This window comes from Hemiscyllium ocellatum, chromosome 22 (assembly GCF_020745735.1).
Source record: "Hemiscyllium ocellatum isolate sHemOce1 chromosome 22, sHemOce1.pat.X.cur, whole genome shotgun sequence".
In the NCBI taxonomy this organism is placed as follows: domain Eukaryota; kingdom Metazoa; phylum Chordata; class Chondrichthyes; order Orectolobiformes; family Hemiscylliidae; genus Hemiscyllium; species Hemiscyllium ocellatum.
This window is the reverse complement of record NC_083422.1, coordinates 57,912,182-57,931,543: the sequence shown is the minus strand read 5'-3', so window position 1 is coordinate 57,931,543 and position 19,362 is coordinate 57,912,182. Positions and strand designations below refer to the sequence as shown.

Sequence of the window (19,362 nt, the reverse complement as noted above, 5' to 3'; positions counted from 1 at the left end):
GCCAAATGTTTCAGCATTTTTTGCACTGCCCTTCACATTGTCAGAATGCTTGCTTTTTAATACAGCATCGTAACGCTGCTCCTGCTGTAGTTTTGTTACAGTTTTGACCGATTGGAATGTTACTGTATTGATCTCAGTTAGACAGCCACTGGTCTGCAAGAAGAGATTAGTGAACAAACACAGAGAACCAGAAATATTAGGAAATAAAACCCATAGAAACTGTGGATGATGTAAATCAGAAACAAAAACAGAAATTTTAGTTAAATCTCAGCAGGTCTGGCAGCATCTGTGGAGAGAAATCAGATTTAGCGTTTCAGGTCCAGTGACCCTTCCTCAGAACTGATAGTGGCTTGGAAACTCCTAGCTAAAATCTCCTAGCTACCACAAGTTTTGAGGAAGGATCACTGGACCCGAAAGGTTAACTCTGATTTCTCTCCACAGATGCTGCCAGACCTGGCAACATTTGGAAATATCTTTTTGTTCAATAGTTCAGGTCATGTTTCACTGAGTGAAAATAAATAGTGACGGTGAAATTGCTCCAATGAATAATTATACAAAAACATAAATGTACAGATAAAGAAATCCCATTCTTTTACTTATTAAAACAAATGGTAGGGTGAATGTTTTACCTTGAGGCTGTGTCTCAGATTCTGTAATGCAGCATTTCAACACTTCCACTACCCACCTAAACCATTCTTGTAACTTTCCTGATTAAGATGGTGAATTTTAGTATCAATGTGCACCAAATTCCAGAGTGCCTTGTGATTTCACACTCCCGAGGTAATAGATTCGGACAAAACAAACTCATTTCGCTTAGAACCTTCGCAAGCGTCATTTAGAGAAAACAGTTGCTGAATGCAAGGTACAGACCTTCTCCATCACAAATAAAAAAGAAAGCAATTTTGAGGAGTACCAAGTGAAACATGCATATAAATACCTCTTGATCTCAAAGGCTAACAAGTAAAAACTGCAAAATTTTGATTCCATTGTTACGTTCTCACTGTTCACCTCTGGCCATCCCAGTCCACATTTATTCCCAAGATGGTATGTCACATTCCCAAGCAGATGGTCATTCAACTCCCCTACACGTTACTTAACCATTGAACCACAATAGCTCTTTTTGGACTCTACGTATTCTATTCATAAATCTATGGGTAAGTTTGGAGAAGAAGCTATTGGTTCCATCCACAATATTTTTGTGCATGGTTGGGTTCATTGGTGCTCACAGGTTGAAAGGAGCCTTCAAAAGGGAGTTGGATAAATACTTGAGTGAGTGAGAAGGGTAAGGATATAGGAAAGGAGAGGAGCAGTGGCCCTTACTGCATCAGCTGTCTGAGAAAAATGGGAAGTCAGGGCAGAAGTAGGCCATTCAGCCTTTCAAGCCTGTTCTGCACTTCCAGATGATCATATCTGATTATCCAACTCAATATCCTCTTCCCACTTTCTCCCAATACTTTTGATGTTTTTAGACTGAAGAACTATATCTGTCTCCTTCTTTAAATTGCTTTCATCAAAAGAATTGGCACTGTCTCTTGAGCTATCACATGTTAGAGCAGAAAATCATAAGTCTATGTCATGGATCACTGCAAGAGGAATTCACCTCAACTTTCAGTGAATGTCAAAAATTTACTGGCTCAATAATTAGCCCTTCCATTGTCTTCAATATAAAAAGGAACATCAGACATGGTGTACAATGAGAGAATAAGTCAGTCTCCCACTGAAAATGTGACCAGAGTTAAAATAGTCTCAATGACCTGTGGACTGTACTTGATGAAGTTTAAATGGATGAGGGGGGATCTGATTGAACTATACAGAATACTGAAAGGCCTGGATAGAGTAGAGTAAGTACATGTTTCCACTAGTAGGAGAAATAGGACACCAGGCACAGCCTCAGAGTGAAGGGGCAGCCCTTCAGAACTGAGATGATGAGGAATCTCTTCAGCCAGAGTGTAGTTAAACTGTGGAACTCATTGAGGCTAAGCCGTTGAGTGTCTTTAAGACAGAGATAGATAGGTCCTTGATTGGTAAGGGGATCAAGGGTTCCAGGGAGAAGGCAGGAGAATGAGGTTGAGAAACATATCAGCTGTAATCAGATAGCAGGGAAAACTCAATGGGCTGAATGGCCTAATTCTGCTCCTATATCCTGTGGTCTCATGGGCCTCAGGTTGGTCATTCAAGAAGATAAGACCCATTGGTGGAGAAAGAGAGGAAGAATTAGAGTGGTTAGAGCAACCTATAGTGCCTTTCATGACCACAATACACCATCAATTATTTTACAGCTAACAAAGTACTTTTGAAATACAGTCACATTTGTAATGTGATATATGCCCCAGCTAATTTATGCACATCAAGGTTCCACAAACAAAAATACATTTATGACCGTAAATTCAGTGCTTCTTGTTGAAAAGTGTTTGAGTGATAAATATTGGCCAAGACAACCATGGGAAATTCAGCTGACAGGATAGATGGGCTTGTAGCTTCATCTAAAATCACCAAATCACGGACCCCCATCTTAGCACAACACAAGACTGGATTGAGGTGCTCAGCTCTTTAACAGCTGTGAGTTGCCAGTTACAGATGCCAGGAACTGTAAAAGGTTACCTCACAGTAACAGGCCATTTGGTCTGCCGTAATCTAATCCTACCTTCTTTCGATTCTTTGTAATTTTATCTCTTAGAATAACTGTCCAATTAACTTGGAAGGCCAAAGTTGACCGTCATCCTACGCATTCTCTGATTGGGTGTTTCCTCATGTCATCATTGTTTATCTCACCAATCACTTTAAAATAAACATCCTCATGTTGAGTTTCCAGCAGCCGCAATACTGACATGTTTTTAAATTCATTCACGGGCTGTGGGGATTGCTAGCATTTATTGTCCATCCCGAGTTGCCCCTGAGAAGGTGGTGGTGAACAATTGCAAACATTTAGTGTTGGTTCACCCACAATGCCCCTAGAGAAGGAATTCCAGGATTATAACCCAGCGATAGTGAAGTAACGGCGGTATTTTCCAAGTCAGGGTGGCGAGTGGCTTGGAGGGGAACTTACAGGGACTGGTGTTCCCATGTATCTGCTGCCCTCGTCCTTCTAGATGGAAGTGGCTGTGGGTTTTGAAGATGCTGTCTCAGGATCTTTGGTGAATTTCTGCAGGGCGTCTTGTAGATAGTACACACTGCTGCTACTGAGTGTTGGTGGTGGAGGGAATGGATGTTTGCAAGTCTGATGCCAATCTAACAGGTTGTTTGATTGCACCTGAATGGTACCAAGCTTCTTGAGTGTTGTTGGAGCTGGACCCATTCAGGCAAGTGGGGAGTATTCCTTCACACTCCGGACTTTGAGGAGTCAGGAGGTGAATTACTCACTGTAGTATTCCTAACCTCTGACCTGCTCTCAGAGCTACAATATTTACGAAGCAAGTTCAGTTCAGTTTTTGATCAAGGATCTTGATAGTGGTGGATTCAGCAATGCTATTGAGTGACAAGGAGCAATGGTTAGCTTCTCTCTTATTGGTGATTGTCATTGCCAAAGTGGACCATTTCTCCCTTTCTTGTCCATTCCGACTGTTCTCAATCCTGAATACCTCCTGCTATTGCTGCATCTTAATGTCTTCTTCAAGGATTATGTCCCCTACTTCTCCAATCCACTCAGATCCCTGAGCCCACGATCCATTTTCTCACTTCTTACAGAATATATAACCGGGATTATTGGTGTGTGTGTGTATGTGTGTGTGTGTGTGTGTGTGTGTACGCGCGCGTATGTGTGCGTGCATGTGTCCGTGTGCATGTGTCTGTGTGCGTATGTGTGTGTCCATGTGTGTGCGTGTGTGTGTCCATGTGTGTGCGTGAGTGTGTGTGTGCGCGTGTGTGTGTCCATGTGCGTGCATGGGCATTTGCATATGCATGTGTGTGTGCATGTGCGTGCATGCGCGTGTGCATGTGTGTGTGTGTGTGTGTGTGTGTGCGTGCGTGTGTTTGAGTTTCCAGCAGCCACAACACTGACAGAGTAGACAGGCAGGAGGCCGGAAGAACACAGCAAGCCAGGCAGCGTCAGGAGGTGGAGAAGTCGGCGTTTCAGGTGTAACCCTTCTTCAGGACTGGGGATGGGTGTAAGGTAGTTGCAACTAAAGGGTGTGGCGAGGGCAGGGTGGTGAAGTGGGGACTGGTGAAGACAGGAAGAGGATACGGCCTGATTGGTCAATAGCAGGAAGGAATCTAGTTGGTGGCTGGGAGGAGTGGAAGGCAGAGGCTGGGAAGGGTTTTGGTGGACAGAAAGGCAGGTTATTTGAAATTGGAGAACTCAATGTTGAATCCTCTGGGCTGTGGCTGCCCAGGCGGAAGGTGAAGTGTTTCTCCTCCAATTTGCAGTTTGGTTTGTTGTGGCAATGAAAGACAACAAGGATGGTCATGTCAGAGAGGGAGTGGGAAGGGGAACTCAAATGGGTGGTGACTGGGAGGTCTGGTCGGTCCCTGCAGGCCCGGCTGTGATGCTCATTGAACCATTCCTGAAGTTTACGTTCGATGTAGAGAAGACCACCTTGGGAGCACCTGATGCAGTAAACGAGGTTGGAAGAGAGGCAGGTCTCTGTCTCACCTGGAAGGAGTGTATGGGGCCCTGGATGGAATTGAGGGGGTTGGTATACCAGCAGGTTTAGTATCATTTCTGGTTCAGAGGGAGGTACCTGGGGGTTTGGGGGTTGAGTGGAGGGGAAGTGGCGCAAACCAAGGATTGCCGAAGGGAACAGTCCTTGCAGGAGGCAGAGAGGGGTGGTGAGGGTAAGATGTTCTTGGTGGTGGGATCCAGTTGGAGTTGGTGGAAGTGTTCAAGGATAATGCGTTGAATGTGGAGACTGATGGGGTGGTAAGTGAGGACAAGGGGACTCTGTCTTCATTGCATTTGCCAGGGGTTTAGAGCAGTGGAACAGGGAATGGAGGTGATGCGGTGGAGGGCTGTATACATGACAGAGGGGGAAAAGAACATTATTCGAAAGAGGTGGACATCTGGAATGCTCGCAAGTGGAATGTTTCCTCGTCTGAGCAAATGCGGCAGAGGCGGAGGAATTGGGAGAATGGGTTGGAGTTCTTGCAGGATGCTGGGTGGGAGGAGGTGTGGTCCAGATAGTTATGGGAGCCTGTAGATTTGTAGTAAATGCCTGTCTGGAGATGGAAATGGAGAGGTCAAGAAAGGGGAGGGAGGTGTCCGAGATGGACTAAGTGAATTTGAGGGCGGGTCGGAAGTTGTGGCTGTAGTCAATGAACTGCTCCAGTTCAACGTGGATGCAGGGCACTGCATCAATGCATTCATCATGATGGAAGAGTTGGGCCACAGTGCCTATGTAGGTATTGAAGAGGGCTTAGCCAACAAAGAGGCTGGTGTAGCTGGGGCCCATCCAGTTGCCTGTGGCCACCCCCCCCCCCACCACTCTCCCCACCCCTCCCCCTCCCCCCCCCCCCCCCCAAAAGGATTTGGAGGAAATTGGAAGAGTTAAAGGAAAAGTTGTTGAGCGTAAGGACCACTTTGGTGATACAGAGGAGGGTATTGAAGGAGGAAGACTAGCTGGGTCTGTTGGAGAGGAAAAAGCATAGGGCCTGGAAGCCATCTTGTGGGAAATGGACTTGTATAAGGACTGCATGTCCATATTGAAGGTAAAGCGCTGGGGTCTGTTAACTGGAAGTTGCTGAAGAGATGGAGGGTGTGTTTGGTGTCGCAGATGTAGGTAGGAAGTGGCTGAACCTGGGGGGGAGGATGGAGTTGAGGTAGGACGGGTTGAGTTTGGTGAACAGGAGTACGTTGAGACGATGGGTCGGCCGGAGTGGTTGGGCTTGTGGATCTTGGAGAGCAGATCGAACCGTGAAGTGTGGGGCTGGGGTACGATGAGTTTGGAGGCAGTGGCGGGGAGATCACCAGAGTCAATGAGGGCATGGACAGTGCGGATGATTTTGGCCTGATGGGTCACAGTGGGGTCCTGGGAAAGGGGCAGGTAGGATATGGTCTCTAACCAAGTTTGTTCCACTGCAAAGTCTCTTCAAAGGATGAAGTGAGGACTGCAGATGCTGGAGATCAGAGCTGAAAATGTGTTGCTGGAAAAGCCGAAACGTCGATTCTCTTGCTCCTTGAATACTGCCTGACCTGCTGCGCTTTTCCAGCAAAACATTTTCAGCTCTTCAAAGGATGCCCAATTTGAAGAAGTTCTCTGCTTCCCTCCTGGTGCTGCCTGCCTTGCTGTGTTCTTCCAGCCTCCTGCTTGTCTACTTTGGATTCCAGCATCTGCAAGTTTTATTAGTCAACAGCACTGACACAATGTTGCTCCTAATTGACACTGATTCTCTGATTGTGTGCTGACAAAATGTTCAATGGAAAAAGCAATTTAAAATGCCATGTCGGAACTGCATTGTGTGCGTACTAAATCTTCCCATTCAGTGTGTGAAATCTAAAGGAGTCATTTGCAATGTGTGAAAATATTCTACATGTCAAACCAAATTATTATGGTCCAATTTATATTGAAACCAATTTGTTATGAATCCAAGTGAATGTATATACTGTGGAAATGCTCGGTCTGTGCATAAGAAATAGCCATAATTTTCTACCACAAAATAATTGGCAATATCTTTTACTAATAAGCTAATAGCAGAGATTCTCACTTCAAAAGTACCTCATTGACATTTGCTTTGGGATATCTTGAGATCATGAAAGTTCTCTTTCAAGTCTGATAAGACTGTATTGACTGCGTAACTTGTTTGATGTCCTGTCTTTGGAAGTAGTTGTCGATTGTCGATAAATTACAGAAGTAAAGGTAGATACTAACGTTTTCTCTTTAAGGGAGCAAGTAAATGAAGTAGTTTACAGTCACTCAGCATTTTTCAGTCATTGAACTTCTCAAAGTGCTTCACAGGCAAAGACGTACTTTTGACACGGTGGTCTCTGTTAGAATGTAGGAACATACTATCAGCTCCCACAGACAGCAATGTTTCCAGATAATCTGCTTTTGTTGGTGAGGACACTTGGTCAGGACACTCAGGATCATTGTCTTCCTCTTCTTTGAAATAAAGCCATGGCATTTCTTGAATCAACTTGTGAGGATAGACATAGCCTCAGTACATTAAAGAAAAGTCATGATTTGTGCCTCATCCAAAATATGGTACGCCTGACACTGCAGTATTCCATCAGTGCTGCACTCAACAGTTACCCCTGAGGTCTGTGGAATTTAAACCGACAACATTTCAACTCAGAGGCAAGAGAGCTACCCCCTGAGTAATACATGCTCACATCTCTCAGCCTGTCAGCTGGAACTTGACTGCAAAATGTGAGGTGTGTTTTTCCAAGGTCAGGGTTAACTAGCTGAAAATGGTTGGTCCAGAATTCACTTGCGATCATTCTCTGCTCCAGCTGTGTATACAGTTCTGGGAACAACCTTATAGGAACCTTGTGAATGCATATCGGAGAGAGAGTGCAGAAGTGATTCATTGGAATGATTCCAGGGATGAGAAATTCGGTTGTGAGGGTAGATTGAAGAAGCTGGGATTGTTCTTCTCATAGAGAAGAAGGTTGAGATGAGATTTGATTGTGATTAAATAGGGTGAAGCTGTTCGCACTTGTAAAAGAGACAAGCATGAGGGGGTGTAGATTTAAAACAAAATGTAACAGATGCAAGGGTGATGTAAGAAAAGACATTTTCACTCGGTGAGTAGTCAAAGTTTGGAATACATTGCCTGAAAATGTGGTGGGGGTAGGTTCAACTGAGGTATACAAGAGGGGCATTGTTTTTTACACTAGTAATAGTGCACAGGGATATTGGGAAAAGGCAGAAGATTGGCACTAGATAATAGCAATGGATTAGATAATAGAGCTGGTATGGACACAATGGGCCAAATAGCCTCCTAACACACCATAATAATTCTGTGATATACTAGCAGGTTGCTGCTGGGTTCATTGCTCAGAAATCTAATGGTCCTGCCGGTCCTTCAAAATTTCAAAGCTATTCATTCTCAAGCTTTCACTGTGCATAGCGCTAAAACACACACTCCACTCCATATTTACATATGGCTTAGACAAAACCACTGGGAGCAAGTGAGGACTGCAGATGCTGGAGATCAGATTCGAAAAATGTGGTGCTGGAAAAGCGCAGCAGGTCAGGCAGCATCTAAGGAGCAGGAGATTCGGCGTTGCGGGCATAAGTCCTTCATCAGGATAAAACAAGTTAATCAAATTACCACTCCCACAGAATCACAGAATTGGAAAATGCAGAAGGAGGCCATTTGGCCCATCTGGTTTCCATGAGCTCTCCAACTGAGCAACTCACATGGGAAGAGAAAAATAAAATTGCACTTCATTATTAATAGAGCTTATTCTTTACTGAACCGAAGTGTGTGTTACTGGTAATTGATTTAGGTGCTAAAACAGCTGAAAAGATCTTCCTAATTAAAAGTGGTGGCTCCGGGTCATGAAAAACACATTAAATTAGAGTGATGTGACTGGGGACAGCCTATAGTCAAAGTAAGGCTCCACACAAACACAAGATTTACTGACTCGCTAAACCTATGTGGTTAGTTCTGGTCTAATTAAATATCTCATGAATATAGAAGTTTCTGGATACATTCAGTCTCAGGCAATGGGTAACACAAGCATTTATTGTCCATCTTTAGATATTCAGATTCAGTAAAGTTATATTAGTAGGGTTAGGTTTAGGGTTAGGGTTAGAGTTAGGGTTAAGGGGAAGTGGTATGGTTAGGGTTAGGGTTAAGATTAGGGTTAGTGTTAAGGTTAGGGTTAAGGTGAATTGGAAGAGTTAGCATTAGAGTTAGAGTTAAGGTGAAAGTGAATTGGTAGGGTTAGGGTTGGGTTTAAGGCGAATTGGAAGGGTTAGGGTAAGCATTTGGGTAAGAGTTAGAGTTAGAGTTAGGGTTAGTGTTAGGGTCAAGCTTAGCGTTAAGATTAGGGTGAAGGTGAATTAGTAGGCTATTCTCCAGGCTGGTACAGAGTCTATGATTGGCATTGCTTCAGGCTGGACTCGGTAAAGCTCTCAGTTTCACTGCTGAAAGGACATGTCACAGATTTATATGAATTATCCATCCTTAGTCATTATCATTATCAGTATTGTCTGCTTTTATTTGCAGTTATTTTAAAACCAAATCCGAGTTCTCAGATTACCATAGTAGCGTCAAACTCAGTTTCTCTGAATTCCTCATAACCATGGCCACTACTATGTTCATTGTAACCAGTATCTCTGAGCATAAACATTTGGGAAAGTAGCTAGTTGTAAATTTTTCTGTCCTGCAGTATTGGACAAATCAGTGCAGTCTTTCAGTGAATGTCCTGAAAATATTAAACCATACAATGGTCAGAAAGGTCCTAGTTAATTAATTATTATGATGTATTTTCATTCTGAGCTAAACAATTTCAGGGAGTTGAATTTTACAAAAACCTACCTTCAAGGCTCTTTAAATAAGCACCAAGTCCATCCTTTCTTACCTTGTTCATTCTTGGGATGTCAGTGTCTCTCTGACCCATCCTAAATTGACAGTTAAGAGTCAACCACGTTACTGTGGGTCTGGAGTCACATGTAGGCCAGACCAGATAAGGATGGCAGTTTCCTTCACTGAAGGACATTAGCGAACCAGATGGGTTTGTTTTTAATGACAATTGACAATGGTTACTGGTCAGTTAGCTCTTAATCCCAGATTTGTAATCTTGCCCAGTCTGATGCCTTGCTCATCTGGACTTTGTGTTAGAACATTGCCCATGAAGTTTGTATCATTTCAGAGCTTACCCTGAAGTTTCCCAGAATTTTATTACTTGTTGGTTAGTATCACTTGCCAGGCCGATATTTATTTTTGCCCCTAATTGCACAGTGGAACCTAAGAGTCAACCAGGAGGTCGATAAAGGGATCCAGGGACATGGCAGGAGGGTGGGTTTAAGGTATTGAGCTTGATGATTAGCCATTATCAGATTGAATAGTGGAGCAGGTTCAAGGGTCAAATGGCCCACTTTGGTCCTATCTTTGATGTTTCTATGTAACCACTTTGCTGCGGGTCTGAAGTCACGTGTAGGCAGCAGATCTCCTTCTTACTTCATCAGCTCTAGCTTTGGTTCTACCGTTATCCTATCCAATTTCAGACTTGGAGGTCTCCCGCAGAAGAGTAATAATGCATCCAGGGCTGTGCCAATCTGAAGACTTAAGGAAACAATCAAAAATTAGAGAAGAAATAGTAGCCAGCTATCAGACCCACTTCTCAACTGACAGTTCCATCAAAACCAACATACAAGAAAGCAAACAAAACATCCCAATAAACATTATATTTGCAGCTTTCATTTTCCAGATGTCAAATTTAATATCAAACAAATCGTAACAAAAGATTGTTCCAAAAAGGTTTCCAGAAAGGGAATGACTTCTGAATATTTCTACAACTTTGTGTTCAGACAGTGAGGTTGGTAAAAGAAAATTATATCATACCTTTCACAACCCCAGGACTTAAAAGTTCTTTATGCAATATTTCTGAAGTGGCAGTTGCTGCTACACAGTGAGAAAAGCAGCACCAATTTGTGTGCAGGAAGATCTCCAAAGTGATTATTAATGACATAGATTGAGAGATAAGCATTTGCCAAGATACCAGGGAAAAACCCCTGGTCTTCTTTAGAGAACTGGGACCTTCTTAGCTTCACCAGAAAGGGCAGATGAGGTCTTGGTTTAACATCTTTTCCTAAGGTCATCATGTTTGTAGTCACAGCACCCTCTCAGTACTGCACTACAGCATCAGCCTGCAATTCACATTCACGTCTCTGCAGTAGAACTTAAATCCTCAAGCATTCTAACTTAGAGAGAGGAATGTTACCAACTGAACTAAGGCTGAATGATGAATTATTTCTGTGATGGTTTGTAATACATTGATGTTGATGAACTCCAGTTCTATAGCAAAAATAAACAGTTCTTTGGTTTTCTCTTGTGTGAAGGTGGCTTTTTTAAAGGGTCAGAAACTCCTATTTTTTAAAAGTGTATCAAAACAGCATTTCTGAAACGTCACGTGACAAGGTTAATGACAAGACAAGCTAACTGGTGCGATACCCGCTGACGTGTTTACTAAGTTGAAATTTTATCACCTGCAGAAAGAGAGGCCAGAGACAAATAGCAAGTTCAGTTCAGGAGACAGGATCTAAGCCAGCAGAAGGGCTGTTTAATGATGGCCATTTCGAAGGTGACAAGATCTGGGAAGAAGTCTTAAGCTGTTTTAGCAGTACAAGAGGGCAGGGCTGGAAAAAGCTTTTCTTGCATTTAGTGATGAAATTTCAGTGGGTCAGCCAGTGTCTGCACATTCTCAGGGAATGACAATGAAAGAGAGATGGTTCATGTACAGAAATTTGCTGGAAAAAAACACATTTGCAACTTTGTCACTTGAGCAAAATATTGAAGAATGGAGTTTGGAGTGGTGTGTCACTGGGGTTGAGTATCTGTAAAGAATATTGCTGAGGAAAACAATTCAACCTTTCTTTTTGCTGCTTAAGATATGATTTTTCCAAATTGCTATACACTCAGTTCTGATATAACGCAATTGTTCTGTTCTCTTGCGATCTCGCATTATAGGAAAATAGCACAATAGCTACACCATTTAAACTAATGAGGCAGGAATTGCATTATAGCCAATACAGGTATGGAAAGTTCACGTTCTACAGATAACAGTCAAAATTCTTCAATCACGTTAAAGCCAATTTACATCAAAGAAACATGCATTATAGCAGTGCTGACTGTATTTAGTTTTGGTTTTATTGTTTCTTTTGTGTAACTAATTTGTATTATTTTCTGAAAAGTACATTGACAACCTTTGATGAATATGTTTTGTGATTGACCACCACTATAAATAAATAAAGATTCTGATCTGTCAAGCCAGGTTTTACACTAGAATTTGACTTGTTGTGTATTGCCATCAGCTGGGAACATAACATCTCTACAAATAAATAATCCAAGGTTAATAAATAATGAATCTCAGAATCTATTCAGGTATCCTATACAGGGAAATCGTTTGATGTGTATCTTTAGAGGAAGAGGTGAGATTAACAACTGAACAAGACATCACAATCCGTAAGCATTACCAGTGAGACTTGAAGTCCATTTCCCAGTTACACTTTATAAGCTTTATCACGCTATTCCCAATCTTTTAACAGCAGCTGCAATGGTAAAATGCAAACTTGATCAATTTTAGAAACCTTGAAATGATATTGAATTAAAATCTGTGAAGTGTGAAAGTGCCAGAGGAAATTTCCAATAGCACCTGAGGTGATTAATCAAATTGAAATTGCCGGCAGAATAAACTTCAGTCTTTGCAGTCCAAATCTTTATAAATATAGGTTAAGTAGTGCTAGGAAACTCAAAAGTGCTTTTCTAGGTCACAGGTAGTCTTCAAGCAAAGATTTGTTGAATTTGATTTTCCACAATGATCGTTTATTCCGGCTGGGTACTGGCCTGAATGGGATAGAATCCCAAACCTCCATATGGTTGAACTCATCACACCAAGGAGTGCCAGCTGCTGATTCACAGCAGAATAATCCTTTGACCAAGTACCATGTTCTCACTCAGACATCAACCTACCTGACCACTCAACTTTGGTCTCCCGTGACAACAGTTTGCCATTTTAAACTCAACGGGTCGGGGTCTTTGTGCAAACCAGCCATCATCAGTGGGACTCTCAGGCAATACAAAGAGAATGCAGGGCTGGTACAGACCAAATAATGGCCCTCATTATTCATCGAGGATGATGGGAAAGTGGGCTTCGAGAACACTGCTGGAGTATTGTGTGCAGTTCAGGAATCCACGTTCTTGCAGGGATGTGATGGCACTAGAGAGGGCACTGCGCAGATTTCCCAGGATGTTGCCTGGGTTAGAGAGTTTTAGTTCAGAAGGGAGATTGGACAGACTGGAGTTGGTTCCTTGGAGTAGAGGAAACTGAAGGGGGAGGAGGACGAGACTGAGATGGATAAACTCATGAGAAGCACAGGGAGGAAGGAACATTTCCCCTTGCTGGAGCGATTAATGACCAGGTAGGGGGTGGGGGGAAGGGAAATGGAATAGATTTAAGAAACGGGGCAGGAGGTTTATAGAACATGTGTGGGAAAACCTTTTTCACCCAGAGGGTAGTGGGTATCTGGAACTCACTGTCTGTACAGGTGGGAGAGGCAGAAACCCTCATCACAGTTAAGAAGTATCTAGATGTGCACTCGTGATGCCAAGGTAAAAGGCAATGGGCCAAGTACTGGGAAATGGGATTTGAATAGTTAGGTGGTCATTTTTGACTGGTGCTATCAGCTTCTCGAACTGTATTACTATAACTTCACCTAGCTACGGAGAAGGATGTTTCTTGACTCTATGACAATACACACACACACACACACACACTGAATAAGTAAGTGTCAAACTGGTGTATCATTGTTGATTTTGTGCTTAAGACCTAGAGTCAGACTTGACTGTACAATCTTCTGATTTACAAATAAGCGTGCTAGCAATTGTACCATAGCTGAGATTGGGATAGCATCACCCTAGCTCTCTGGTAGGCCTAAAAGATCTCGCAATGCTGTTTCATCAAAAACCAAAGGGATACTCCACAGTAACCTGGTCAATATTCATCCCTCATAGCGTATAACCAAAAACAAAATCTGGTGATTATTAGATTGGTGTTTGTGGAATAAACAAAAATAGAAATTGCTGGAGAAAGTCAGCAGGTCTGGCAGCAGTTTCGAGCCCAGTGACCCTTCTTCAGAACTTCAAAACTTTAATTTTATTTTTCTCTCCATGGATGCTGAGTTTCTCCAGCAATTTCTGTTTTTTGTTTGTTTCGGATCTCCAGCATCTGCTGTTCCATGTTTTGTTGAATTGAGGTATTGTTTGTGGGATCTTGCTGTGCACAGATTGGATGCCACGTTTCCGGAGGTGACTTACTTGGCCTGCAGTGTGCTTTCAGATGTACGGAACATACCAGAGATGCAAATATTTATTTTTCAACAATAGTTCCCTGGAGATTGGAAACTCAATGTGACCCATTGACAGTCACAGGACCTGATTAATCATCCTGTGGCTCTTCTGTGTGATAATTGTTAGCATTCTGTGTCCGATGTTCTCTCATTCTCTGCGTCTCCAGTTCCAGTGTCCAAGCCGGTGGTGATGAAAATGCCCGAGCACCTTGTGGTTTTGTCCGGTGATCCTTTCCATCTGAGATGCAAGTCTGCCATCGGATCTCTCCCTATTGAATACTACTGGTACAAGCACAAACCAACAGACATCCGAATTGTTAGGAAGATACGAGAAGGGATGAATTATTCCATAGAGTCCAGTAAAACCAGGGACACTGGATTTTATCACTGTGCTGCCCTCAATACAGCCAATGGGAAAAAGCTGAAGGAAAGGAGTGACTTGATTGAAGTGGCTGTAGCAGGTAAGAGTCCGTGTATGTGACTATCACTATTCCCTCATGCATTCATGCAACAGTTACCAGTGTGATAATCTACATTCAAAATGGTGCGTGCTATTCATTATTAGTGAAGACCAATACCAGCTGGAGGAACAACACCTCGTTTTATGCTTAAGCACTCTACAGCTTTCAGATCCCAACATTGAGTTCAACACCTTCACATCATGGACTCTGACCTCCATTCTGATTCCATCCTTTCCCCAGTGTTCTGTTTACATGGGTTTGCTCAGTAGTGCTGACCTTTTTCCTCCTGTGCATATCTACTACTAACACCTAGTCTTCACCTATATCTTTTCTTTATCACTAATAGTACTTCCTTTGTCATGTCCTCTGAGGCACCTTCTCCATCTGGTCCTCATCACTTTTCCATTTTCTTTTTATTCTGAAAAAGAGTCATACTGAGCTCGAAACAGTAACACTCTCTCTCTCTTTCTTTCAACAGATGTTACCACACTTGATGAGTTTCTCTCACATTCTTTATTTTTTTGACAAGAAACAGACCAACTGCTCACCTCAAGAGAGCCATCCCTCACTTAGTCTGCAGGGACTCTCGCCCAGAATTGGAGAGTTGAGGATTTGGAGTCAGCGTCATAGAGTCACACAGCATAGAAAAGGCCACTCAGCCCATTGAGTCTGGATTAGTGGTGCTGGAAGAGCACAGCAGTTCAGGCAGCACCCAAGGAGCAGCGAAATCGATGTTTTGGGCAAAAGCTCTTCATCAGGAATAAAGACAGAGAGCCTGAAGCGTGGAGAGATAAGCTAGAGGAGGGTGGGGAGAAAGTAGCTCGGAGTACAATAGGTGAGTGGGGGAGGGGATGAAGGTGATAGGTCAGGGAGGAGAGGGTGGAGTGGATAGGTGGAAAAGGAGATAGGCAGGTAGGACACGTCCAGACAAGTCATGGGGACAGTGCTGAACTGGAAGTTTGGAACTAGGGTGAGGTGGGGGAAGGGGAAATGAGGAAACTGTTGAAGTCCACATTGATGCCCTGGGGTTGAAGTGTTGCGAGGCGGAAGATACGGCATTCTTCCTCCAGGCATCTGGTGGTGAGGGAGCTGCGGTGAAGGAGGCCCAGGACCTCCATGTCCTCGGCAGAGTGGGAGGGAGAGTTGAAATGTTGGGCCATGGGGCGGTGTGGTTGATTGGTGCGGGTGTCCCGGAGATGTTCCCTAAAGTGCTCTGCTAGGAGGCGTCCAGTCTCCCCAATGTAGAGGAGACCACATCGGGAGCAACAGATACAATAGATGATATTAGTGGATGTGCAGGTAAAACTTTGATGGATGTGGAAGGCTCCTTTAGGGCCTTGGATAGAGGTGAGGGAGGAAGTGTGGGCACAGTTTTTACAGTTCCTGCAGTGGCAGGGAAAGGTGCCAGGATGGGAGGGTGAGTTGTAGGGGGGGCGTGGACCTGACCAGGTAGTCACAGAAGGAACGGTCTTTGCGGAACGCGGAAAGGGGTGGGGAGGGAAATATATCCCTGGTGGTGGGGTCTTTTTGGAGTTGGCGGAAATGTCGGCGATGATTTGGTTTATGCAAAGGTTGGTAGGGTGGAAGGTGAGCACCAGGGGCATTCTGTCCTTGTTACAGTTGGAGGGGTAGGTACGGGATGTGGACGAGATGCGTTGAAGGGCATCTTTAACCACATGGGAAGGGAAATTGCAGTCTCTAAAGAAGGAAGCCATCTGGTGTGTTCTGTGGAGGAACTGGTCCTCCTGGGAGCAGATACGGCGGAGGCGGAGGAATTGGGAATGTGCTGACCCACCAACACGAATTCATCTTTCCTGCATTAGGCCTATTGTCTTGAATGTTATGATCGTTCAAGTGTTCATCCAAGTACTTTTTAAAGATTGTGAGGTTCCCCTTCTCAATTACCCCCCCCCAGGCAGTGCCACCTCTGTCACTCTTTGATTGAAAATGCTTTTCCTTTAATATCTTCGAAACCTCCTGCTTTTCACCTTAATATTACGCTCCCCTGTTGTTGACCCTCAACAAAGGGAAATAGCTGCTTTCAGTCCACCCTGTCTATATCCCTCATAATCTTATCCACCGAAATTATATCCCCCCTTCCGCCTTCACTGCTCCAAGGAAAACAGTCTGAGCCTATTCAGCAAATGTAACCAAACACCTAACTCCCACTGAGCAACCTCCAGAGGCGCGCAGTCAGTGTAGAGCTGCACTCATCTGCCAAGTTTAGCAGAAAAATTCAACACGTTTGGTGTTTACACTGGGCACAGGGAAGGAAGAAGATGGAAAACCGAAGGTCACTGGCATTAAGTCACAGCTCACGTGCGAATAACGGAGAGTTTTAATAAACACCCAATGGGCATCACACATTCATTTTCCCATCAAGAGTTGTCAAACAGAGATGTCATTATTCGTTGGGAAATGATAAGAAAGTCCAGGAGAAAAGTGGTTTTCTCCATCCAATATTCTTCATCCATGTCATTTTATCATGAAGCCTATTCCTTTTGGGATAGAATCCCTGAGGTACAGAAAGACACCATTCGGCCCATCAAGTCTGCACTTACCCTCCAAACAGCATCCCACCCAATCCCTCTAACCCTGCATTTCCCATGCCTAACCCACCTAGCCTGCTTGTACCCAGACTCTATGGGCAATCTAGCATGGCCAATCCACCCAACCTGCACATCTTTGGACTGTGGGAGGAAGCCAGAGCAAAATCTCACAGACACGGGGAAAACACGCAAACTGCACATAGTCACCCGAGGCTGGAATCGAATACAGGTCCCTGGCACTGTGAGGCAGCAATGCTAACCACTGAGCCATGACTTTCACTTTAGTTTCAAGATTGAAAACAAACCTATTTTACATTCTGTGTTTCAGACATGCTGACCATATGAGTGAATGAGCACTGATGAAGGATTCAGCACTTCTACCAGAATCTGAGGGTCTTAGGTCTTTACTGTCAGTTGATTAAATGATCATTTTTTTTCCTTTTCTCAACAGAACGTCCTCCCAAGCCTTTTGTTATTGTGGAACCTCCAGCAAACACCATTGAAGATGGGCAGCCCGTCCACCTTTTTTGCCAAGTGCCTGGTGTTCTGAAGGCCACTCAGTATCGCTGGAGGAAGGACAAGGTGCTCATCCAACCCAGCAGTCAAAATGAAAGCCTTCAAAACCTTACACTCCACAGCTTAGCTCAGAACCAAAGTGTTGCCTATGAGTGTGGTGTCACCAACAATGTGAGAGGACATTTATTTGAAACGTGGAGTGATGAGGTTAAGCTGACTCCATCGGGTAAGTCTTCCTTCAAGGTTTTTTTTATATCTTACTCTAAACATGAAGATTTCTAGCCCTATAGGTACCATTTCCTGACAGCTATACTGCCTGTCAATTGATGACAACTGAGTATATTATTTTAACCTGCAGAAGTCATAAACTAAACACTCCCCACAAAGGAAGGAAAAAGAGAGGGTGGGTTATGTTACTTGGAAAACGCTGTTCCATTTGCCACAGATCTGTAGACGTTTATAAACAGGATAGATAGGTTCGCTTTCAAAATAAAGACAGAAGATTCAAACACAAATCTACCCCTCCAACTCTTCTGAAGCTCCAAGTTTCACCCGTGAGGAGTCACTTTGACCTTCACTGATAGTTGAAGCTGATGTCAAATGAGTGATGTCAGAGTAGTCCATTAATTCACAAAATCCCATGATCAACATGGAAATGAAAGAGGCACAGCTGAATCAATATTGTTTCTTTTACACTATCCACAACGTTAAACTGACTTTATATTCACTTCATCTGAAATGGAAATTGATTGGTTTTGAATTCTGGTGCAGTTTAGACTGCCACTTTCACTAAGAGAGTGCTGCATTGTCCGAGGTTCAGTCTTTCAAATACACCATTGATCGGGACCCGGTCTGTCCTTTCAGAAGATCCCACATCACTGTTTCCAAAGGCAAGAGAATCCACCCAATGTCTCACACCAAGATTTCTGCCATGGCCAATGTCACTAAACGAAATATTTTGAGCTTTGGCCCATTGTTAGCTGTTGGAACCTTCTGTGCACAAATTGGTCGCCATAATTCCTGTATTACAAAGGTGACTTCACTTACAATAAGCTATGTTGGATGTCCTGCAGTGGTGAAAGGTCTCCAGACATACAGTGTGCTTACTTTCCAGATTTCTCTCTCTCCTCTCAACTTCAGCACCCAAGTTCACTTTATATTTCTGACCTAAAACAATAGAGTTAAATAAAATTAAATCTTCTGGAATATTTTAAGCCTAAATTATTTTCATGGTGATTCTACCACATGAGTGCAATTGTAACCACAATTTCAGGGGAGCAGCTACCAAGGCAACAGGGCAACTGGTAGGATTATTACCCTGCCTAACACTGGAGATCTGTTGCTTGTAATTTCCATTCCTGTGGTCAAGGAGGTCCAAGTTCAAGTCCCACCTCAGATACTCAACAATGTGCCAAAATGGGGTCAAGCAGATTGCTCAACAATCAGTAAATCCCTCCACCACACTGAGGGAATATGGTAAAAGTATGAGGAGCTTGGGTCCTGAGGATATCTCATATTGCAGAGAGGGGTTAGGATCAGATCACAGAATCATCTCAACCTGCTGGACCATCCCGCCAAAGCCCTCAATTTCTTGGACATTGGAAAGATGGTTCTCCATTTCACTGACAAGGTCATGCATAAATCAGTGAGTTGTTGAGGCTCCAGCGCAGATCTTGATGGAACACTGTCAGTTCTTTCCTTCCAATTTCCATTATCCCAATTCAAGTTCTTCAACTTTTAATTCAGCCAGATCAATAACTTACCCTCAAATCCACAGGCCTTCTCTCTAGCTAGCCATCTGTTCTGTAAACTATTTTCACACATCTTCTGGAGGCCCATCTCAACGACATTTATTGTAATTCCCCAGTCTCATACTTCAGTTACTGC

At 43.5% G+C, this 19,362-nt stretch overlaps 1 protein-coding gene across 1 annotated transcript in view; it reads left to right on the top strand.

The window, feature by feature from the left end:
- Positions 1 to 19,362, top strand: part of LOC132826393 (immunoglobulin superfamily member 1-like) — a 70,640-nt gene that overhangs the window by 3,925 nt on the left and 47,353 nt on the right. The window contains exons 3-4 of the mRNA XM_060842286.1: positions 14,117 to 14,410; positions 17,411 to 17,701. Coding sequence (XP_060698269.1) covers positions 14,117 to 14,410; positions 17,411 to 17,701 — 585 coding nt within the window. The remainder of the gene's footprint in view (positions 1 to 14,116; positions 14,411 to 17,410; positions 17,702 to 19,362) is intronic.